Consider the following 24580-nt stretch of genomic DNA (forward strand, 5'->3'; position numbering starts at 1 on the left):
CAGATACCATAGTTGCTAGCATTTGCCACTTCCTCAGTAGATCAGCCAACATGACTTTGGATCTCCTCATTATCTTTAAATGAGACTATTCAATAGACATCAGTTCTGAACTGGGGCAGAGCCGGTGCAACCATTTAGGCGGTCGCCTAGGGCGCTAGGATTTGGGGGGCAGCCGAAGATCCGGCCACCGCGGTCGCTGCCAGCATTTAGGCGGAGGGAGCTGGGGCAGGGAAGCGCGGGGAGGGCCGCCTGCAGCAAGTAAGGGGGGGGGCAGCACTCAGGGGAACTCCCCACCCCAGCTCATCCCTGCCCTGCCTCCTCCCCGAGCACGCTGTGGCTGCTTCACTTCTCCCGCCTTCCGGGCTTGCGGCGCCTAAGCTGATTGGCGCCGCAAGCCTGGGAGGCGGGAGAAGTGAAGCAGCGGCGCGTGCTCGAGGTGCTCGTGCGCAGAGCTGGGGTGGGGGGGTGCCTCAGGGTGGAGGATGGGGGATGAGCTGCCGCCGGGGGGGGGCGCCTCAGGGTGGGGGGGGGAGTTGCTGCGGGGGGGGGGCGCTCAGGGCGGGGGCTCGGGGACAAGGGAGGGCGCAAGGTGGAAGTCTCGCCTAGGGCGCGAAACATCCTTGCACCAGCCCTGAACTGGGGGACCATGGATCAGTGTTCACATCTCACTCCCCATCAGTGCCCGGCCTGGGCCAGAGAAGCTAATGATCCAGCCAGCAGACCAAATTCAGTGATGAATCCTGGACACATGCTACCCCAGGCACATTTTGCATATGCTAAGAAGAAGTAGTTGTTCTAAACCCAGATACCTTATCCAGTTCACTTGCTGCTGTCTCACAAAAAGGCAGAGCACCTAAAACACTTTGGCTCACCTATTGAAAATCTAGGGCATCATCCTGGTTTTCCCAGACCATGTAGCACCCAATATGGATCCATAAATTTCAGTTTAAAGAAAAATGCAACTTGTACCCAATGTGTGTTGCAAGTTTCCTTGAAGTCACTGATCCATTCAGTCAACTCAGAATAGCTTCTGTTACGTTATCAGTGATTTCTGTGCCTTTAAAATTTTCATCAGTCTCTTTTGTTTTTAAATTGTAAACAGTCATAAGGACATTCACCAAGGTGATGATGGTACTTGTAGCAGCCTTGAAAGAAAAGCATATATTGAGATGATTTGCTGGCAAAATTGGGTAGAAAACTAATAGGATGCCATTGTCACATGTGCACCTTCCTAGAGTGCTATTGTTGGATTGTTAATTGAACAAAGAGCCCCCTATTCTTATCTTAGCAGTTAGTCTGCTTCAGCTCAGAAGCTGGCAGAGTTTTCTTAGCATGGCACAGGCATGGCATACTTCAGTGTCAGATACATGCCTTCCTGTATGATCTTAGTCATTGGCTGTAGAATTGCATGTACTGGGATTCATGGCAGTGAAAATGTAGGTGGTGCCTTAGCCTGCTTCTGTAGGACAATGCTTCAGTCCTTTCTGCTCTCCCACTGGGAACCAAAATGTAACATTTTTTTCAATGTTGGCTGTGGCTCTCTTAGGTGGTGGTTGATAACATTAACTTGGGAAAAAGGATGTAACCTGGGTCATTCCCATGGGAGAACTTTGAATATATCTGATCTATTGGAATGTATTATTGTGCCCATCTTTCCAAATAACTGCTCAAAGCAAATGGGCTGCAAAGGGGGTGGGTGGGAGAGAAACATGGTTGATCAACTACCTCCATATGAGGCGGGTAAGACTTCTGATACAGGCTTCCCAACTAGTCATTTTGAGTGCAGTGTGATGGCATAATCACAGTTGCTTACATAAATAGGCAGGGAGACACAAAAAGATGGCCAAAGAACAGCACATGTTGACATGGAAAAAACACCCATTAGAACTGTCAGCTACTCTCCTAGCAGAGAATTGAAACAACATGAAAGACTAGCTAAGCAGACAACATATGTCTAGTGGAATGAAAAATCAGTCACAAGCTGTTCAGGGTAGTCTGGGGAACAACATATCAATCTGATTAATACCAAAGCAACAGGATGTCTTGAGTATTTCAGAAGTTCAGAGAATAAATATGATATTCCATGTTCGGTTTTGAGGGAATAGATATCTAAAAGTTGAATTTATCTTGGTATATAGGTATTCCCGCTCTGGCCCATGATGAGGAAGGTACTACAAAAGATAGCCAGGCCCACAGAACACATTATCCTCATAATTGAGGACTGGCCAAAATGACACTAGTTCACAGAATGGGTGAATCTGCAATCGTCATTTTGGCTTCCAGCAATAAATCTGCTCACATTGGACTTTGTCAGCCACAGTGATCAAACTCGCTTCAGGGATATGGCATGACTGTAAATACAGTACCATTTTAATCTTGATAAATACACCTCTACCCCGATATAACGCTGTCCTCGGGAGCCAAAAAATCTTAATGCATTATAGGTGAAACCATGTTAATCAAACTTGCTTTGATTCATTGGCGCGCACAGCCCCCCCCCCCCCAAGCGCTGCTTTACCGCGTTATATCTGGTCATGTTACATCGTAGTAGAGGTGTAATCTATCCTGTTGCAGTATGAGAATTTGGAAGGTAGTGTGGCAATATAGGTGGTATTCCTGTGCTGTGTAGGAAGTTCATATATCCTGGAATTTTGGCAGGACAGTTGGGACATAGGGATGAATGCTGGCTCACTGAAAGTTAATTCAGCAGGAACTGTAACCTTTCAGGTTCATGCAGATAATGTGCCATTGTGGGGGCTCATTGCATCACAGGTTTTGGTTTGTTTTTTTAAAGACTGAAGAAATTGTGAATGGTAATCAATCCATAATGAAAAGGTAATTTGGTCCTACTTGCTATCTACAAGCTTCCTTCCTACATAGTTTTCATCAGGACCAGGTAGCACTTAAGATAGCGCCACATGCTTTTTAATGAAGTCCCCCTCCTCTTTCCTTCAGAAGCAGGATGTATTTGCTACTTTCCTTGTCCTATCCCCAGTAACAACAAAGAAGCAAGATGACATTGTTTGAATGGAACTAGAACTTAAAAATTTATCTGAAAAGAACCCAGAAATTCAGATTGTCTGACACCTTTCATTGTATATGAAGGTGTTAAAAAAGGACATATAGCCAAATCCACCTTGTTGAATTGGGACTAAACAACTAATTGGCAAAGTTTACTTCAGAGTGAGAAGACAGTGTTGGCAGCGTTTAGGGTCCACTCAATATTAATGAGCTACCTCTTGGACAAAGCAGATGCATCTCTGATAGCAATCTGTTAAAATGTCACTGTGTGCTACCTTCACACCTTTGCTGAGCACTGCAGGATGAAGTCTAGACCTCAGTGGATGCAGTTTTTGGAGGAAATGGAGGAGCCCATTGTGGAGTGCTAATTACACCCTATAGCAATCAGAATGCTACTTTGGGAGGTCCAAAGGTCTGGAATGGAAATTACCCACTTGATCTGTGGGTGGTTTTTTTTTTTTTTATATCCTCCTGTTTATCAGTCCAGACCCCCTTCTTATTGAGACTAGCATCACTTTATATAGTTTCAAGTTTTTTATCCAAATATTTTGAATTTCTAGTAAAATGCTGGAAAGAAGTTATTAACTTTTGAAATGTCAAGTACACTTGATGAGCTGGGTACCCCTTTATATACAGGTGATGAAATTACTGGAACAGCGTGTATTACTGTCTTCTTTTGCTCGTAGTTATACCTAATTGTCTGGAATAATAAATTTAGAAGAAGGATAATTATTGGTTATAGAGAACTTCCCAAAAAACTTGTTTATGGAACAAATGTACATTCCAGGCTAAAATACTGCCTATGCGTTTGCACCTTCATAAATATTAGGAATAAGTAAGGTCTTGAGGATTGTGAGCCAATTGGGGACAATGCAGATCAAAAATCCCAGGAGAATGATTCCAGTCTTGATTGAAGAGATCCGGCTATGGAATGAACTTCCAGACTCTAGCATCCCTAGGAAACTGAAACCTTCCACTGTTGGGGAGAGAAAAACATCAAAATCTTTCCACTATAGCAAGAATGACATTCACAATATTGACATCCCTTCTATGCGAATGGGTCCTCTTCCCTGCCCCCCCCAACCAACCAACAGCAATAAAAAATACCCAACACAGTTTTGACTGATATAGACAAATTCTCGTGGTGTAGTTTTTAAAGTATTTGTATGTTAACTCCCGATGCACCTTCTTTGTCAGATGTCCGTGGTGATGTGTTAAAATGCTGAAATGCCTAGTTTGCAATAGAACAAAAGCACAACAGCAGAGATTTGTCTTTTTTGGTTTTGTTTTTTAAATTTGCTTTTGTGCAGACCAGGGAGAAAAGTATTGGGACACATTTTTAGGACAAATATAGCCACACCCATAAGAGGTTGTAGTGGAAATGTTCACATGTGAAACTGATACATATAACTAAAATAGTTTTGATTTCTGCAGATTGCTACAGTCTTGTAAACCACTTGCAAGCAATGTTCCCAGCTGTATTCTCAAATTACTGCAGCGCCATTTTCCTTGTGGAGAGGAGAGGAGAAACTGTTAATATAGAAGAAAGTAAACGTCTTTCAGAACAATAAAAAGTCCATATTTTCAGCCCTAAACATTTTAAATACTGAAAGACTTGCTTTTCCTCTGTGTTACTGCTTTCTGTTTTCCTGCTTCCCTTCATTATTTTTAGAAACTGAAAAATAATGTTTAAAACGTCTTGCATTAAATGTTTTGAGGTATAAGATTTCTTTGAGTGTATATTTCATATATTTAATGTACAAAACATCTGAACACATCAAGGCTGTATAGGTGTAGAATACATGCATACATTCCAGAAACTACATAAAATATTAAAGCTATAAACTTCAATGTAGGGGAATAAGAAATGGTAAAATTAAGTATAATGCATACTCCAAAGGCGGCAGAGCTGAAGTGCATTTATCCTGAACTTTGGCACTTCCTAGTAACTGAGAGTTCAACAATGCAGCTATTACTTCTAAATATAGAGTTTGGTAAGGAGTTATTTAACATATTTGGGACACCTGATGGTAAGAACTTTTTAACTAAAATAGTATTGTTAATATTTTATTTGATATTATAAAGCAATGTAAAGACTTGTGGTGCTTAAGAATCACAATTTCAGACATCAGATTACAAAGCCTATGTAGAGCAATACAAAGTATTTGGGAACAGAATGTTCTCTCTCCCTTGCCCCCATTATTATTACTATTTTTTTAAATGGTACTTACTAAGCCTCAGCTGGGCTTTATTGGTAACTATTAGGTTTAAATTGGAACCAAATATACCAATTCCTTTTAGGTTGTGGGATTAAAAAGTACCCTAGAACTACACTAATTTCAAAGAGGATAGCAGGTCCTGGTGTAAATTGGTGCAGTTCTATGTTAGTCTTTGGAGCTATCGATCTACATCAGCTGAGGATCTGGCTCAGCATGTTTAGTGTTTCAGTCTTTGTGATATTGAGTTCAAACTCTTCTCTGTATTTTGCTATATGTACACCTCTAACCCGATATAACACGAATTTGGATATAACGCAGTAAAGCAGTGCTCCGGGGGAGCAGGGCTGCACACTCCAGCGGATCAAAGTAAGTTCGATAAAACGCGGTTTCACCTATAACGCGGTAAGATTTTTTTGGCTCCCGAGGACAGCGTTATATCGTGGTAGAGGTGTACTACCATAGTCTAAAATTTATCTTTTGTGCTTCAGAATTGTGCAATCTGAGTATCAGATTTTCGCTATGGAATTAAATTGCTTACCACTGAGACTTGACATACGATCTTGTGAATGCACAGCAATTGCTTTTACATATTAACTATTGCTGCTTGAAAATAATTCATGTTATTCAGGTTTTCCCTATACTAAATTGAGGGAGAAATGTAAACACTGCTGTTATGTTAATGTGGCAAAATTGTAAAAGATCTTTAATAGCCTTAAAAATAAATATTAGTCAATGTATACTAGAGGTTAAATGGAGGCTAGTTATCCTTTCAGAGCCTGATTCTCACTCTATTTGTTTTCTTCATTGTGTATAATAGCCCACTGGAAATATAAGTGACATTCAGTTTCTTACCAATTTTTTCCCCTCTGTCATTGGATTCCTCTGAAAAGGAGTTGATTTTTATCTTCCTTCCTGGCTATATTTGTTCAGTTCAGGCGTAGCTAATACAGAAAGATATCAGTGAGGTAGCTTATCTAGATTATGCTTCCATGGTGACCCTGATCTGTGGTTAAGAGGGCTAAGTATCTTTTGAACAAATGATCATATGAATGTCTCTTGAAATATTGACGGTGAACCACAGAACAAAAGTGTGTTCTTCATTGCTTTTTTATGATGTATAAAGATGACCTCAGAGATGGTATTTAATTTTCATGCACACCCTCTTAAAAAGAAATTGGAAACATTAGGTCATTTCAGTTTTCCCCTCAAATACTGGAGAACTAATTGAATAACCATCAGGCTGCATGTGGAATTTTCAAAAGCACCTACATAATTTAGAACACATGTTCTATTGACAGTGTAGCTGCAAGTTTCCCACACTACTTTGCTCTTTTTGCTGTAAGATCCTAAGTCAAGATATTCGAAAGGGCTTGTTTTTTTATTGTATTTTTCTGTGGTGAAGAATTCTTTTGAGGTGGTCTTTGGACATCATAGGAACAGTTAAGGGAATTATTAAATCTCATTTTGCATCTATGTGAACACTGAAGTCTCAGTTACACTAAGGCATATTTACACTTTCAAAGCAGTGTGAAGTGGCCTGGAAGTGGGTATAGTAAAAATTTGCTCCCACTTTTTAAAGTTCCAAATGTTTAATGTAAATGAGATCTTTGATGATTGCAAAAATCAGGATTGATTGCCTGGGTGTCAGCCATTATTTGTCCTGGTCTTGAAGCAGGAAGGAGCATGTTCTTGAGGGAAAGTCCCTGAATAAGAAGTTTGACTCCCACTGGTAGTACCAATGCTCTGTCTGAAAGAGGGCAGGGGAAACAAAATTAACCCAGGACTGTGCGTGTGTGTGTGTGTGTAAAGGGTAATCATTTTTACTTAAGATAGTGATCTGAATAGGTGAAACACATACTATAAGTTATCAGCTTTGCACAATTTTACTTGCCCATTCTTTTTTTTTTTTTTAAATGGTAAATAAAATACCATTATGTTTTTCTTTCACTGTTACTATGGTTGCCATCAGGCCACTTTTGGTGAAGTTCAGATAAATTTTCAATTTTGCAAGTATTTGTTCATGAAACACATATTTTAAAATATTTGAGAAATATTTTTATTTTACAGCATTCCACGCAACTCCTAACACTTACAAACGGAAGAATACAGAAACAGCAATAGATAATAAACCTTGTGGACAGCATTGTTATCAGCATCTGGTAAGAACTTATTTCACTGGGTAGATAGAGAGTTGGGAGTTTTTTTGTACTTTCTATTTAGCAAAAAATAAAAATCAAGTGTTGAAAAAGGTTAAGCCTGTAGTCAAATGAATCCAGTCAAGCCATAATATGCAGTGCTGTAGGAAACTCTGTTGATGACTAATGTCCCACATGGTGTTAGGAGATACTGTGCTAATGAAGATGTAAAATTTAGGTGCTAGCAACTTGCAGTCAAAGCTTTCATAGCACTTTTCACAAAAGTAAGGATAGTGACTCCAGTGACCAGGCCTAAGTTCAAATTGGGAAGTTGAATTATTTCATATGGAAGTATGTACCTCTAACAGTATAGGGTTACCATATTTCAGGACACGGCCAAAGGGGGAGCTGGAGGTGTGTGTGTCTGTGTACTGGGAGGGAGTATTTGGGGTGTGTGGGAGGGGTTTGAGTGTGTACTGAGAGGGGCACCTGGAGGGGGTACCTGCTGCCTCACTTTCCAGGTGGGGGAGGGGGAGCTGTGTGTTGCTCCCTGTAATAGTGGCAGGGCAGCTGGCGCAGGCCCAGAACACAGCACCTGCAGTCTTTCAGCACCTCCCTGCCTCTCCCCCTCCCCAGGGCTGGGAGCTGGGGCTTGGGTGCATAGGATTCAGCAGCAGTCGGGGCAGGGCAGGCGCCATACACACCCACACCCACCCCTCTACTTCTCCCCCGGGGATTTCCTGGCCGCCCACGGACAGTTCAAACCCACCCACCACTGATCTCTACGGAGGCCGCCCTGGAACCAACCAGCGCAGTAGCCGCCCCACCCCCAACCAAAGGGAGGATTTGGGGGGGTGGGTGTCTCAGCCCAGTCCGCCCACCCGAGTTGCGGCTCGAGCCCAGGCCGGGCGCCCCTCCCCTCACTCAGCACTTCCAGTTCTGCCTTGTGGCCAGCGCTTCCCACCTCAGCAGGTCCCGGAAGTGATGCACCCACTGTACGCCAGGCGGGGGAAGCGGGAGACAGAGACATGTGCCTTTCTGGCCGTTAGGGTGCTTGGGCAGGGGGCGAACCCAGTAGCCCCACCCCGCCGCTTGCCTGCGGGCCGTACAGTGGGCTGCATCTTGTGCAGGACTGCTATACATTCTCTCAATCGTATCCATCTCAAAGAAAATGAGAGAAAATACTATGCTGTATTCATCTTTCCCTGTAATACCAGACCTTTTTTTTAGCTATAACACCTTAACAGTTCCCAACATTTCTGTTTTTGGCAATGGACTTTATGCTGGAAAATTTTTATTTGTCCATCATCAAACATGAAAGTATTTTTTCATTTCTTTAAGTGAAAATAGAATTTGGGTACTAATATCAAAGCTAAGTAAATTGAGATCTCAAACAGTGTGTACTTTATTGATGCACACAGTAAAGATCATGAACATGAGATGACTGAAAAGCATTGTAGATAAACATTTTTAGATTTATATTAAAATACGTAAATAGTTATTTTATCTGAAACCTGCTGTGTAAATTATGCATTTTTTCATGATTCAGGTTTTGGCTTTAAGTGACTAGTGATCCATTCTCACCTCCCTCCTTCCCAAATTAAAACATTTCAAACCCACGTACTGAAGACTCTTATTCTTTATTTAGGAAGGGGCAAAGGAGTTTGCAGCTGCACTGACTGCTGAGCGAATAAAGACGCCACCAAAGCGCCCAGGTGGCCGCCGAAGAGGAAGACTTCCAAATAACACCAGCAGGCCCAGCACACCAACAATAAATGTGTTGGAATCAAAGGACACAGATAGTGACAGGGAAGCAGGAGCAGAAACTGGAGGTGAAAATAATGATAAAGAGGAAGAAGAGAAGAAAGATGAAACATCCAGTTCCTCTGGTGAGGCCAGTCAATGCTTTAATAAGAAATGAATTGTGATTGTGAGGAGAGGTCTCAAACCGTAATTAAGCAACTTTAGAAACCACATATTTTTGGGTGTATTTGGACTTTTAATTTAATTAGAAGATATGGGATGGTATCTTTATCACAGAGAGCCTTATAATGAAAGTTCAGAATAACTTCATTTGTTCAGCACTATCTCCTGAATACTTTCAGAAGCTAGACTGTGCTACCTGAATTCTTCCCACTGTCTGATTATAGCTTCTGTCTGTAGATGTGTTAAAATTTCTGTATGTGGTGTCTTCTCACTTAAAAAAACCAGGACTTTGTTCTGTTACAGTTCACATAACTTGATGTTTTTAAGAGTCATGGAAACTTAAATTGTGAGAGAAGCCTCAACCTGATTGATGCTCTTGATGTTGCAGAGGCAAATTCCAGGTGTCAGACACCAATAAAGATGAAGCCAAATATTGAGCCTCCTGAGAATGTGGAATGGAGTGGTGCAGAAGCCTCAATGTTCAGAGTTCTCATTGGCACCTACTATGACAACTTCTGTGCAATTGCTAGATTAATTGGGACCAAAACATGCAGGCAGGTAAGAAGTGAAAATTGCTTATTTAGGTGGCAGCATGCTATTTTCAAAACTGGATAGAAAATATATGTTAATACTCATTCTTATTATAAGAGAATTTATTAACCAACTTGGTTTTCCTGAGAACCCTGTCTTCTCTGATTTTTAAAAATTTGTACAATGAATTTTAGTGATTTGAATGTATCATACAGTTTAAAATACACAGCTATTTTTATTTGATCATTTAAGATCAAATAAGATAAAATAAGAGACATATCTATAAAGAAGAAATTTTGTGGCTTGTTATAATTTGTAAGGTGTTGGAGGAAATCATTCTAACATAATAGAAAGCTTCATTTTCTATCAGTGAGATATATGTTATGGTATCTCTTGCTAGGTGTATGAGTTTAGAGTAAAAGAATCTAGTATTATTGCTCCAGTTCCTGCTGAAGATGTTGATACTCCTCCAAGAAAGAAGAAGAGGAAGCACAGGTAAATCTGTTAATAAATAACCTTAGAAGCTAAACATGATAACCCATAGGACAGGGGTTCACAACCTCTTTTCTTTCTGAGCTCCCCCAACATGTTATTAAAAACTCCACGGCCCACTTGTGCCATAACTGTTTTTATGCACATAAAAGCCAGAACCAGTGTTAAGGGGTAGCAAGGAGGACAACTGTCTAGGGCCCCATGCCACCAGGGACCCTATGAAGCTAAGTTGCTCGTGCTTCAGCCGTCGGCTTGGGGCCCCAGGCTTCAGCCCCATGAGGTGGGGCTTTGACTTTCTGCTCTGGGACCCAGCAATCTAATGCCAGCCCTGCTTGGCGGACCCCCTGAAACCTGCTCCCCAGGGGGCACTGGACCCTTGGTTGAGAACCACTGCGAAAGGAGACTTATTGAACCAGCAGAATACAAGTAAGGTCTTTGAAAGAAAAGGCTGCTTATTTCTTCTCCTTATTCCTTTGCTTTCAAAGAACATCAGTGAAACAAAATTGTCCAATTTCTCAAAAACAAAACAAACCCTGTTCTACCTTTATAAATAGTCAAGTTTTTCACAGGTGCTTATAGGCTTATTGCAACAAGTAAATTCAAGTTAGGGTTAGATTCACATTATTCCAGACAATGTTGTTATAATCAAAAATTCACATTGATGTAGAATAGGTTAGGTTTTGTTGAATTTAAAAAAAAAAAAAAAAAAAGGAAAAGGAGATACTACCACTTAGTAGATTTTTTGTTTGTTTGTTTTGGGCAACATTCCTTGATTCCTTGAGGTGTTTTTTAAGAAATAACACTTCAGTAAGTCATGTGACTATGTCATTTCCCAATAATAGTCTGAATCAGTAGTGAATACAAGATATTCTGCAAATTAGTATGCAGATTTTGTCCATATGGTAAAATGTAATGCTTCAGACAAGCAATAACCTGTAATATGCTGGAAAAATAAGACACATCCTCCCTTTAAAAACAAAACAATTCTTGATCACCTACATGGACTCAGACATTCCGGCTTATTTACCAACTACATACTTAGTTGAAGAACCATGCTAGGAGTCTACTAAAGTTCCAGTACAAGACAAAAATAATATGGCAACTTATCTATGTTTATTGATATAAGTGATAAGGAAAGCTGTTATAAGGCTCTTTCTGAGGATATAAAAAGCCCATCCAAAATTAACTTTCTAAAAGTTTTTTAAAATGCTCCCTTCCCCCCTGTTTCTTGTCTATCTACTTTGCAACATGTGAACACTTTTGATAGGGACAATTTCTAAACTAAAAATCTGTGGTCCAACAGAAACCCAAGCATGGGACAATTCTGTGCGTCTTCTGGTGAATGTTTTTATTCCTAGAAGGGTGAGAGGAAAAAAGAAAGAGAAGAACTGTCAGTAGCCAATAGATCTTTGAAAAACTTTTTCTTTCTATTTTTCCTGAATGGCTGCCTGTTTCTCCCCTCCCCCTACTTTTTCCAGCAATTAATCCCTATTACTTTCCTGGCTCCCGTCTACCTGTTTCATAGTCTTCTTGCTCAAGGAGAGCCTTCCATTGATCTTCGTGCAGAAGCTGCAACAGTGATAAAATGAACTGACTGCTTGTAGTGTAGAGAGACAATCAAACCAGGATAGAAAAGGGGGTCAGTGAGCAGCTGGAAGCAGTCCTGCTCTGTTCAGATCACAATAGTACCCTTGCTCCCTCTGCTTCATAGCTCTCAACTGTCCTGAGGCATTTGGTGGGCAAGATTTTCAAAATCCAAAATTGTCCAGCCAAACTGGACAGTTGTCAGCTCTGTCTAGGAATGTTGTTAGCTTTGCATTCTGGTTTTCTCTGTTCTGGTTCATTGGGTGGGGAAGTGCTATACACCAATGTGTTCTTTCTGACTGGTCGCCAATGTGTCAGTGATAAGTGATTTCAGGGTGTCTTTAAGGCTTTTACAACATCTCATTGGATTCTGCATTTTACTATGTCAGCTCAAAGACTAATGGATTACTTTTCCTCCTATGTAAGAAGCATCTTGAGTAAAACAAAACAATATTGTCACACTTGTTCATGATGATTTTCTTGTTTCTCTGCCTTCTTGGAAGAGATGCAGCTAGAGGTTTACAAGTGGCTGAAACACTCCGAAGAGGTAGAAAGTGTTCTTTATGTTTCCAGTCTGAATCTACTGTACCAGAGCCAGACTGCTTAAATTGTGTTGAACAACCTTTCTCTGACTCTCCTAATTTTGGGACATGGCTTCCATTGCAGGCTCTTCAGAGCCTGCTGCACACTCCAGTTCCTTTCTGCCAGAAGACAGGAGAGAGCCTGAAGAACAATTCATAGTGGCTTCCTACATTCACAGGCACCATCCTTCTGAAGGAGAACTCCATTCGTAGAGGAGAAAAAGCAGCATCAGGCTCAGTTAAGAGCCTTTGTAACATCTTTCCTGCCTGACTTGGTAGCACTTTTTCATTAAGCTTTCTGTTCAGTCTGGGTGGCCTCTTTACCAATATGCTGAAGCTGTCTTGCAAGCTAAACTGCTATTGTTTACTCCACATGAGCACTACCAAACTTAACTTCCTGCAGCATCGGGTTCCCACACCATCTTAGCATCCCAGTCTGCTTAAAGAATGGAGAGCCTAGTAGGAAAAACAGCCTGCTCATTGCTAAGAGCAGTTTCCTTTGCTCCTTACTATGCCAAAGTCTTTTAGATTCCTGATAATGCTGTGCTAAAGAGAGAGGAAAAACTTTCTTTTTTACACCTCTGTTGTAGGAGCCTAATAACTTCAGTTATCCTGAGGTGTCTTTTTATGTATCATCTCTGCAGCCTGACAATTTGTAAAAACTATTCTTACTAATTAAACCAAGAAAACAGCTCTGTATAAGAGACAACCAGTTTAACAACTTGAATAAAGAGCAACAATTCCACCAACTCAAAAGAATGTGACCATTCACTGAGAGGAGAGAAATTGGTAATTTAGTCATTCATTCTCATGTGCTTACATCCATATCTAGTTGATATGAATGAAATAGTTATCAATCTTCCTCTGATCTCACTGGATTAATAATGATCAGCTGTAATGAGTTTTCCCTCATTAAATAGGACTTGACTTCGTTTCTTAGACTACACTTAAGTGAAGAAATATTCTTGATGATTTTCTATCCAGAGAGATTTCATTTCAATTCTTCTTTGTGTCCTTATTCTTCAGGGATTGGTTCTTCACAGCACCTCGCTATAGCTTTTCTGTATTATTCTGCCCAGGATACTGAGGATCTTGTCCAAAGGCATCTTAAGTATCATCGTGGCCTGGCAAGCAGTGTGGCTGATGTCTTGACCCAAATTACTTGCATTCCCCTGTAAAAGGCTGCATCTTTAGAGCGAGTCTAGACACAGCATATTTAAGGAGTCTAATGAGAACAAAAGCAGAAAAGCAAAAACCTACTTTTCCAACAGATCTAACTACATATACCAGTTGAATTTTCATTTCTAAACTCGAGACAGATTCAGTGTTGTCTTCATGCCGTTACTAGGGACAGATTTTAGCAGTTTCCCCAGAAATGTCTATAGCTGCTATCCGGTTGATGTCAGCATCTTCTGGATTTTTAGCCAGAAAGGTCAACATATTTGACAAACGATTTCAGTAATCAGAAGTGAACATAATCCAGAAGCATTCAGTTATTAAATGTGCAGGCAGGCAGGAACCAGATGTCTCCCACTTTGTTGGAGATCCAACATCAGTAATTGGCCTATTGTTCCTGATACCTGGATTTAGGAACAACACTTGTGAATGCTTTCTCATCTTCCAACATGTATTTATATACTGAAATTGCTCTTGCCTGAAAGATTCTCCAAGTACCACTTCTTCGTAAGCCTACCTCATCTGGCTTGATGTTTGCAACACCTCCTGACTATTACTGGGGAGAATGGGAGAAGTGGCATGTAAAGTAAGAGGAAATTACTCACTAGTAATTGTTTGTTTGTCATGGTCCAGTATTTATTTAATCTTACATCCCATGGGAAACAGCACTTGAAGTTCCTCTGTTTTATACTATCCTACTACTACTTTGCTGTGGAAATCTCCCACTTGACACTTTTGCCTCTTTGCTTCCTGGTAGTTGAAAATTCAACATTGTCTTCTGTTGCTGAGTAGGATGGGAGAAGAGATAAATAGAATTACTGGTGAGAAATCTCTCACCCCCACCACTTGTCCTATCCCCAGTATGTCACTCGTTGAGGCCATTAAATGAAAGGTACAGTGCTTCCAGGCAACCTTCTACCTCTTAGTCATTCAGTTTCTGAAAGCCACCATGCTAATCTTAGGGTTTATGTTGCAACCCATTGCCAATATCAAAGAGCACTAGTCAGACCTCTAATTATCCCAGTTGGCCCATGTTGAAGCATTCACTTGGTCCCTAACTGTCATCTTTAATTCCCCCTCTGAACTCATGGTCACAATATACCTTTAATCCTTAACTCTCAAAGTATTGTTTTGGTGGCCCTAGTTTCCTTCAGAAGAGTCAGTGAGCTGGCATAATTCATCACAACTTCCATATCTAATTTTCTACCACGTAAAGTTATTTTGGTTCTGATCTTCTTGGCCAAAGTGTTAATCTTTCATTTTAATTCATCTCCTTGCCAAATTTTCTATGCAATCTAATGCGCCCTTAGAAAGAAGGTGGCACACCTTGGACCTTTGCAGGACATTAGTACCGTATATACTTGTTCAGAAAGTGAATATTTTTTGTAAAAAAGTGACGCATCGAAGAGTGGGGGTCGGCTTATAAATGGGTTTACACCAAAATTTGATTATTTAAAACTCTATGGAATCATTGAATTGAATATTTAATACACTGTTTACCTAGAGCGTCTACAAGCATGGAGTCCCTCAGCTCCCTGTGGCCACGGTTCGCTGTTCCCAGCCAATGGGAGCGGCAAACTGCAGACACTAGGAACTGAGGGGCTCTGTGCCTGCAGACACTCCAAGTAAACAAAACGTCCTGGCCTGCTAGCGGCTTACCCTAACGGGCCAGGAGCCAAAGTTTGCCAACCCCTGAAATATAGGGTCAGCTTATGAAAGCGTCGTATAGTTTTTGCTATTTTTACCTAACCATATTGGGCGGGGGGGGGTCAGCTTATAAACGAATGGGCTAATGAACGAGTATATACGGTATGTTACTTTGTTAGAATTGGAGAAGTACTTAATTCATAGACACTTCGTAATGATCAAAGGTCTGATTTAAGTTGTGCATTCATGAGTCTTAGCTATGAAAATCTTCCATTACCGGTAGGGAATTTGGCATACTACTAATCCATATTGTCATCTTGGGCCAAAAGAAGGAAAGCTTCTGTGGTGGAAGTATTGTTCAGTTGTGTAGTCTTTTCTACTTTTAACTTGTCTGCAGTGTTTGGCGAATGTAACATAATCATGTGAGCTATATTAAATTTTCTGACTTGAAATCTTATTTCTCCCTTCAAGTAGTTGGGAAGCAGAGTTCTAGAGAGGTTCTATGTCTCTTAACTGAAGTAATACAGTGCAGAAATAGGAATTTTTACCTGTTTATATCCTTTTACTTCAGTATTATACCCGCTTGGAGTGACCCACCTTGAAAAGGAATTAAATCTGTTTTGTATAACTTTTTTTTTTTTTTGAAGAAAAGTTATAAATCCGAACAAATTAAGAATCTGAACTCTGAGTCTCATAGTTACCTTGATAAGAGTCTACTGAATTGGATGGAGAACAGGTTAACACACATTTAATGTAAGCTAGCTGTGTGGAGAATCATGTTGCGTTTGGTTAAAGCTGTTGGGTACACAGGAGGAGAAAACAGTAATCCATCAGAATCCAAATTGACGTAATGCTGTGCAGAAAGGAAATTAACAGTTAGAAATTCCTATTTGGTTAAACATATATTTAAATGTATCTAAGCTTTGAAAGAAGAACTTCTGGGTGTTTGTAGTCATTGGAAAGAAATGCAGATTCATGGTTCTGTTCCTTAAACATTTGAATCTACCATGAGAATTTCTCACTACACACAACACTCTGCATTACGTGGACCAGTTACAAGTATTAACTCTCTCTAGAAATGGAGATCTATACAGAAGCAAATTGGCAGTCTGTCCCATAGTCACAAACAATAGAAATTGAATGTCGGTATTTAAATGTATGAATTAACTCCTTGGGAATATAAATTTAGGAAATCCTGGCTGCAAATGATTTAACTTTATTATTGGTGAAACTTGGTAGTTCAATTAGTTTTAACTGCTAAAGAAACAATATATTGGAACTACAGCTTTAAAGCAAAATTAAAAACACTGGTTTCTAACATAATTTTTAGTAGATTGTAAATCGCCTCAAGCACGTTGATGTCACCAGATTTTAGCAGTAAACTGGGCTAGTGTGGAGGTTCTTCCGTAAAACTTTGATGTAGAAGGTTTAGGAATTCTTGTTACAGAAGACTTTCCCAGTTAAGTGATTTTGTAGGTACCTAGAACTGCAGCTACATTCCCCAGCCCAGTACAGGAGGAGTTCCTGTCAACCTTCTTGTGTTTGTTTTGTGTTTTTGCAGGTTGTGGGCTGCTCATTGCAGAAAGATACAGCTGAAAAAGGGTTAGCATCTTTCCATTCAACTTTATGTCCTGAATTTTTAAGATCCTACTAATGTTTTCTGAATGATGTTAGGCCATTTTATACTTATCATGGGGAGTCAGGGGTCACAAGGAGACTGAAGAATAGTAACCATACATTACTGATATAGCAGGGACAGAGGATATTCCACATTGTTTATGCAGCTGTTCAGAAAACGCTTTGCATATTTTAAAAGAAAATAAAACTAAATAGGAAGGAGGCAATGAATTCATAACACATTAGGCAGGCCTTGTTATAGTGCAAATAACACAGCACAACTCTTATTGTGATGAGCTGCATTTGTGTGGGTTTTTTATTTTGCAAGATACCCACAAATTTGTAGAGCATCGGAGAGACTTTGATTAAAGAATAATTTTCTGTTCAGTGGTGGATTTTTTTGTTTGTTTGCGCTGCTTTGTTAACTGAAACAGATATAACATTATACAAATACACCTAAACCAGCATAAGTGCTAGTGGATTGAAGGCAGATATTAATTTATATAGCACCCAAAGTTTATTAGCTGCTCTACAGATAAAGTGAAAGACAAGATTCCTGCCTTCAAGAGCCTAGGACTTATCATCACAGGGAAATTGATCAGCAGAAATATAGCGGTATAATTGTATGGGTATTGCTAAGCAGTATAATTCCTCTTGTGGAATAAAAATGACCTTAGTTTAGATCAGTGGGGGCAGCCTGCGGGCCACACACGGCCCATCAGGGTAATCTGCTAGCAGGCTGCCCAACAGTTTGCTTACATTTGCATGGCTGCTCGCAGCTCCCAGTGGCCACAGTTTGCTGTTCCCAGCCAATGGGAGCTGCAGGAAGCAGCAGCCAGCACATCCCTGTGGCCTGCGCCACTTCCCGCAGCTCCCATTGGCCAGGAACAGTGAACTGTGGCCACTGGGAGCTGTGGGCGGTTGTGCAAATGTAAACAAACTGTCTGGTGGCCTGCCAGGAGATTACCCTGGTGGGCCGCATGTGGCCCACAGGTTGCCTACCACTGGTCTAGATTGTCCACATACAGAGCTATAGTGTTCACAGGTGCTGGCTTCTAAGTTTCCATGGGGCGCTCAACCCCAGCTCTACCCCAGGCCCCACCTCTTCACCCCCTGCTCCACCCCTACTCAGCTCTTTCTGCCCACCAGCGTGCCCTGTCCCCGCTCCTCCCTCTCCCAACTCCTCCTGCATGCTGCTGAACAACTGTTCCAAGGCATCCTGGGGTGGAGGGGGGGGAGTTGATCGGTGGGGGGCCACAGGTAGGCAGGAGTTGGGGGAGGAAGAGGAGCTTGGCTGCTGGTGGGTGCTAAGCACCTGCTAATTTTTTTTCTGTGGTTGCTCCAGCCCTGGAGCATCCATGCAGTCAGTGCCTATGCAAGTAATTATACAGCTGTAGTTCTGCTCCTCAATTCCCACTATAGATGAGCTCTTAGGTTCTAAATACACTACAGATTATATGAGGGGTGAGGTGCAACAGCAAGCAAACAACTCAGTAATTAAGTTAACATACATCTTGTTAATGCCACAATTTTTGTTTTGTGTACTTTTCTATTATTAATACTTTGAGAAGAGTAGGTTTGATAGGCCTTTTTTGTTTAAGTGAATTTTAAGACGGGACTTCCCATTTGAAATTTTTGGTTAAACAAATTTAAAGTTCTCTCATTCTTAATCTTTTCAAATTATTACTATTTTTATTCAGATGGGTCATCTAATCATGTTTACAACTACCAGCCATGTGATCATCCTCGTCAGCCTTGTGACAGCTCATGTCCTTGTGTAATTGCTCAGAACTTTTGTGAGAAGTTTTGTCAGTGCAGCTCAGAATGTAAGTAATTTTGGAAGGCATCTGCAATTGAGTGTCTTTTCGTAGACTAGTGTCATTTGTGTAGACAAATTTGCTGATATTAAATAAAAGGGCTACAAAGGGCAAAAAAACGAGCGTGTACCATTTTTTGCTGTTTTTTTGACATTTAAAGAAGGCCTGGAAAGTTTTCAGAGAGGTTTTTTCTTTCTCTTGTGCGCCCCTCCCCCCTTTAAAAAAAAAAAAGCATTATTTCAGGTTATATCTAGGTGACCAGAACCATAAATGACATTACAAGTAAGGAGTGAAAGTGCTTTTTAGTCTGTTTACATCTCTTTGGTTGTCTTAACTCCTGTTTAACTTTAATGGCTAATTACACTTTGAATAGAGTCTTTATTATAAATTCAGCACCTTCACCCATTCAAGTAGGGAGTTAAAAGCTTAAAATAAATCCTCTGCCTCCAAGTGGTCCTCCAGCAAAACCAGAAAAAAACACTCTTTTCCTTACTGATATTTCTAAGGTAAGAAACAAGGGCGTACACACACCTGTACCCTGGCTTCCCGGTTCTTTTCAGAATTTATAAAGATACAAAAATCTCTAAATAAGTTAAGCATTAACAATGCCAAGTACAGCAACATCTAAATGGCTTTGAAATACATACTTAAGATGTCAAGTATCAGAGGGGTAGCCGTGTTAGTCTGGATCTGTAAAAGCAGCAAAGAGTCCTGTGGCGCCTTACAGACTAACAGACGTATTGGAGCATGCATCCGACGAAGTGGGTATTCACCCACGAAAGCTCATGCTTCAATATGTCTGTTAGTCTATAAGGTGCCACAGGACTCTTTGCTGCTTATACTTAAGGTGCAGATTTTAATGAGACTATGTGCTCATAGAGAAACGTGTTTAAATGAATGCAGGATGGGGGCATTAAGGAGCAGTGAGTTGGTTATTCTTGAATATAAAGCCTGTGTAAAGAAACTTACCATCCCTCTGTTTAAAGGAAGAGTTTCAAAACTAGTGCATAAGGTGAGCACCGCTTCATTCAGTAGAAGACTGCAGAGAAAACACCCTTAGAGAGTCTACTCAGCCTATGGTAATGAGCCTCTTGGCGTAGGTTAACTGGCTCAGGCTAGTGCTCCAAAAATAGCTCTTTAGATAGTACTTGGAGGTTGCAGCATAGGCTGGAGCTCAGGCTGTGAAGCTCACCCACCTCCCTAGGCTTCAGAACTCAAGCTGCAATGTCAAAGTGCTGCCTACATAGCTATTTTTAGAGCCCTAGCCTGAGTCTGTCAAGCTGGCTGGGAGGCTCACAGCTGCAGGCTGCATAGTCACCCTGCCTGGCTGTTCACTTTGTATTAACCTTAAGTATTGGGGAACTGAGACATCTGGAGCAAGGAATCAGTGTATTTTTGCTAAACTTTAGGACCTGAACTGTGATTCTTTTTTTACGTTTACTTGTTTATTTTTCTTTCCTCTTTAAAGGCCAAAACAGGTTTCCTGGATGCCGCTGCAAAGCACAGTGCAACACTAAGCAGTGTCCATGCTATCTGGCTGTACGTGAATGTGATCCAGACCTCTGTCTGACATGTGGAGCAGCCGATCACTGGGACAGCAAAAACGTTTCTTGCAAGAACTGCAGCATTCAGAGGGGATCCAAAAAGGTGTATATGCTTACCTTTCTACACACGTTTTCCCATCTCCACTGTTTTTGCCTTTTTACATCATGTGAACAATGAGGGGGGGGTGCCTAATATTGTTTTCATGCCAAAAAATCCCCAGTGCACTGGAGTTTGGACTCTGCTGTGGTTTTTGTGGCCAACAAAAAGAGAGAGACTAGCCTGAAAGGGAAAATGGTTTCCACCGACTTTGCCATTCTGAGTTATGTGCTACTTTAGTCCTCTTCGTACAGCTCCTTATGCAACTTGTACCGCTATGGAATGGAACATCTACTGTTTTCTTCAGTACTAACTTTTGTGTGCAAAATATGTAAACTTAAGCTGAGCATCACATTTTGTAGGATGAAAAAAATATGCATTTTAAAGCACTGGTTCATGGTTTCCATAATCAGATTAATATTAAAGTGGTACATATTGCAGTTGTACAAGCAGACTTTTGCAGTCTTAAAAATCTCTTAATTTACCCAGGTTTTTTTTACTATTCTGATCTGGAGGCCTTTAGTACAGACAGATACAGTTTTGCATGTGTCTTGTTACTTGGATTTGTAACCAAACAGTTTCTACCCCGTGGCCACTTCTACCCTGGAATGTTTTTTTCATTAGCACTGTATCTGGTCTCTTTTATGTGCACCTTCTTCCCCCCCACTCTCCCTTCCCAAATGTTAGTGACAATGTATGTTTATCATTTAAGTTGAACATTCCAGAAAACCCAAGTCAGATGATACATTTCTTGTTTCTCCCCTTCTCTAGCATTTGCTGTTAGCACCTTCAGATGTGGCAGGCTGGGGAATTTTCATCAAAGATCCCGTACAGAAGAATGAATTCATCTCTGAGTACTGTGGTGAGGTAAGGAAAGAGAGTACCTTTCAAGTCAGTGGCTTTCAACCTTTTTACATTTGCGGACCCCTCAAAAATTTCAAATGGAGGTGCGGACCTCTTAAGAAATCTTAGAACTAGTCCAAGGACCACAGGTTGAAAACCACTGCTTCAAATGTATGTTTTAATCGTTACAGCTGTACGTTGGCAAAAGAGTAAGAAATTTGTTTTTTATACATAGATGTCTCACTAAAATATTCAAGGTCACTTTCTTCAGTGATGTATCAGTTTGTGACCTTGACTAATTATAAAGCAAAATTGGTTAAATAATGTCTCTAGGCTTGGGAACTAGCTTGTTTGTAGATTTAGTACCCTTTTGTGGAATAAAGGAATGTTATACAATAATTCACAGCAGGTTTCAAGGTCTTGGCATTGCCAAGAGAATAAAAGCTTCCCTAGCATCTACTATGCATAGTTGAATCCATGGTTGATACTGCCATTTTTCCACTGGCAAGATTTTTCATGACTTTTGGGTGCCTGTGAGGATGAGGCTGGAAGAGAGGATGGATCTAAAGCAGGGTTTCTTCAACTTCATTGCACTGTGACCCGCTTCTGACAACAAAATTACTACATGACCCCAGGATGGGGGACCTGAAGCTTGAACCCGCCAGAGCCCCACCACCCTGGGCAGGGGGACCAAAGCCCAAGGGCTTCAGCCTCTGGCAGGGGGCCTGTAGCCTCGGGCTTGGGCCCCAGGCTCCACCAGGTCTAATGCCAGCCCTGTTGGAACAGTCCTGACCCACTTTGGGGTCCCAACCCACAGTTTGAGAAACACTGATCTAAAGAGCAGTTCCAGTTAAAGCAAATCTGGAGTTTCTTGCAAAATCATTTGACTGCCAGCATAAGATGCTGCCAAGCTTCAGTAGGCAAGACTGCCCTCTCATCTGCCCCAAATGTAGATATCAGGCTGTGTGAAAGGGAGAGCTAAGGCCCAGAAGTGAGTGTCCTGTACAGAGTGAATTGATTTAAATCAAAGCAACAATTGTCATTTTCAATCATAGTATGATTAAATCATGTTGTGCATTTGTACAATAGTTATTTTCCAAGTGAAAGGTTGATCCTTATTGGTTGGTAACTATTAAACACGTTGATTTGCGACTAAGTAGTCTTTACACTAAATTTGGAGCTTCTTTTTGCTAACCAGGAGAATACACTATAGCTGTACATATTTATTTAAGCAGTTGTGTAGCTTAACTTGCATTTAGATTTTTAATGTTTATTTTTAGAAAATGGTGAAGATGCATTTCTTCTTAACTAGATAATTAACTTTTGTATCAAGCTCTATTTTCAGATTTGATTGAAAATGCACAAAAACAGCTTTAATTTTTTTTAAATTTAAATAAAACTACCTTAAGTGTGCTGGATATGTAAGAGGAAAAAATTACCAAAAGTTTATCAAAACATGTTTTGTAGTTGAAACTGATTTATTAAAGGAAGTAATTATCTGTTAGTGAATTGTACTGATTGTTTCTGGTCGCCATGACCTTTAAGATTTCAGAACTAGTAGATCTCACCCTCTCACACCTAGTTTTTATTCATTGATTGGAAGAGGAAAACAAGCTTTCCTGCTTTTTTAACTATGAATGAACTAGAACTGAACTAGTTGAATAAACTGAATCAAAGAAAATATTCTCTCTGAACCTGTAGAAGAGGCTATTGATAAAAGCTGGTTTAGCACTTCAACAAATTGGTTCCAGATGCTTAGCCAGTGACTTCTACCAGTTCAGTGGTTTCACCTTTCTTAAAATGTAGCAGCACACATGTACTGCTTAATATTTTATGTATTCAGTGTAAATGATTATAAGCTTAAGCTTTAACATAAATTGTCTATTTCAAAATTAATTTTAAAGGGGTTGAATTGAAAAAACTTTAAATAAAATTGGTTTTTGATTTTTTTTTAATGTAAGTTTATATATCTTTAGAGAAACAGAATTATAAAATATGTGTCTTCCTTCTAGGCTGAACTGATGGTGCTGTTTTGGGCTATTAAATAAGAGAGCCCTAGTTAATGTAACTTTGTATGGCTGAATTGGAAATGTCTCCAAGATGACAGCTGTAGACTTTTATTAGTCTTGCAGTCATGGTCTTTGCATCCACCCACAGAACAGCATAGTCTAAGACCACTTGTCAGCCTTAGCTGTAGTGTTAAAGTTTTCCCTGTCTTAATTCCACTTGCCGTATAAATTTCATTCCAGAATGAGAAAAGTTAGGATTCCAGTTATGATGGGCTTTAGATGTGGAGCATGCTTGAGGCTGTAAGCTATTTCCATTACCAGCTGAAAAATAAGTGGCCTTTTTTAATATGCAATATTTCTTGCAGATTATTTCTCAGGATGAGGCAGACAGAAGAGGGAAGGTATATGACAAGTACATGTGCAGCTTTCTATTCAATCTGAATAATGGTATGTATTATGTCTAGCTATCCATTCTAATTGACACAACTAAGATTTTCAAAACCTCGATTTAACTGCCACCTAACCCACAGGCACCTAAGTTTGTGCAGGTGGCATGAACGAAACTACCTAAGTTCTGCCACTGCTCAGTGCCCATGTTCACTTCTATGGCTGGGTGGGATTCTCAGAGTAGGTGGTTCCTGCTTCTCACCTGCAGGGCCTGATGCAGGCATACCTACCACATTGGGCCTCGTGCACGTAGAGTCCTCTGTAGCTGTCTTTTGTGAAAGGGTCTGTCCAAGAATCAGGTGCCTAAAAACCTTTGATAGATGGGCCTTAAGCCCCATCTCTTTCCTTAGCATTTCCTATTGCCTAGCTTAGGCCCCTCCCTGCTCAGCTTGCTGGCTTCTGAAAAATCAACTAGGAACTTAACTCTCCCTATGCCCTGCATAGGGAGCCTTGGGTGCCTACCTCATGGCTGAGGATTCTACGGGACAGTGTGGTGCTTAAAAGCTAGGTGTCACAGTGCTCACTGTTGCACTGCCTAAGCCCCTTTGTGGATCTAGCCCTAAGTGCTGCAAAAAATTCATCAAGGAAGCTTTTTTATATAAAGGTCAGCACGTTTTAAAGAGCTTGTAGACCTGGAAAGAGAGAAGAGATCCATCTAATTTAGAAACATCATTGTACATCATTTGGGCAGGAGATGGATGGAGGTGGAATGTGTAAAGATTCTCAGCAAGTGGAAACATCAGTTTTAGGAAGTTTAGAATGTTGTTTAACTATGCTGCCATGAGATTTTAATATGGCAACTTGTTAGCCTTTCCCGAGGAAAATTTAACATCGGAGAAGGTTTTTCAAAATGACTTTCACCTGTGAAGCTGAACACACTAAAGTTATAACCTG

The 24580-nt window shown here is 40.6% G+C and overlaps 1 protein-coding gene across 9 annotated transcripts in view; it reads left to right on the forward strand.

The window, feature by feature from the left end:
• EZH2 (enhancer of zeste 2 polycomb repressive complex 2 subunit) overlaps window positions 1–24580 on the forward strand; it is a 110792-nt gene that overhangs the window by 83925 nt on the left and 2287 nt on the right. For 7 of the 9 annotated variants that reach the window (XM_045005440.1, XM_045005441.1, XM_045005445.1 and 4 more), the window contains 10 exons: window positions 5559–5606; window positions 7308–7399; window positions 9024–9264; window positions 9690–9859; window positions 10233–10327; window positions 16874–16914; window positions 18630–18755; window positions 20215–20393; window positions 21159–21254; window positions 23605–23686. In XM_045005440.1, the coding sequence (XP_044861375.1) occupies window positions 5559–5606; window positions 7308–7399; window positions 9024–9264; window positions 9690–9859; window positions 10233–10327; window positions 16874–16914; window positions 18630–18755; window positions 20215–20393; window positions 21159–21254; window positions 23605–23686 (1170 nt within the window). The remainder of the gene's footprint in view (window positions 1–5558; window positions 5607–7307; window positions 7400–9023; window positions 9265–9689; window positions 9860–10232; window positions 10328–16873; window positions 16915–18629; window positions 18756–20214; window positions 20394–21158; window positions 21255–23604; window positions 23687–24580) is intronic. The other 2 variants (XM_045005442.1, XM_045005444.1) reach the window with 1 other exon arrangement.

This window comes from Mauremys mutica, chromosome 2 (genome assembly GCF_020497125.1).
Source record: "Mauremys mutica isolate MM-2020 ecotype Southern chromosome 2, ASM2049712v1, whole genome shotgun sequence".
Taxonomy (NCBI): domain Eukaryota; kingdom Metazoa; phylum Chordata; order Testudines; family Geoemydidae; genus Mauremys; species Mauremys mutica.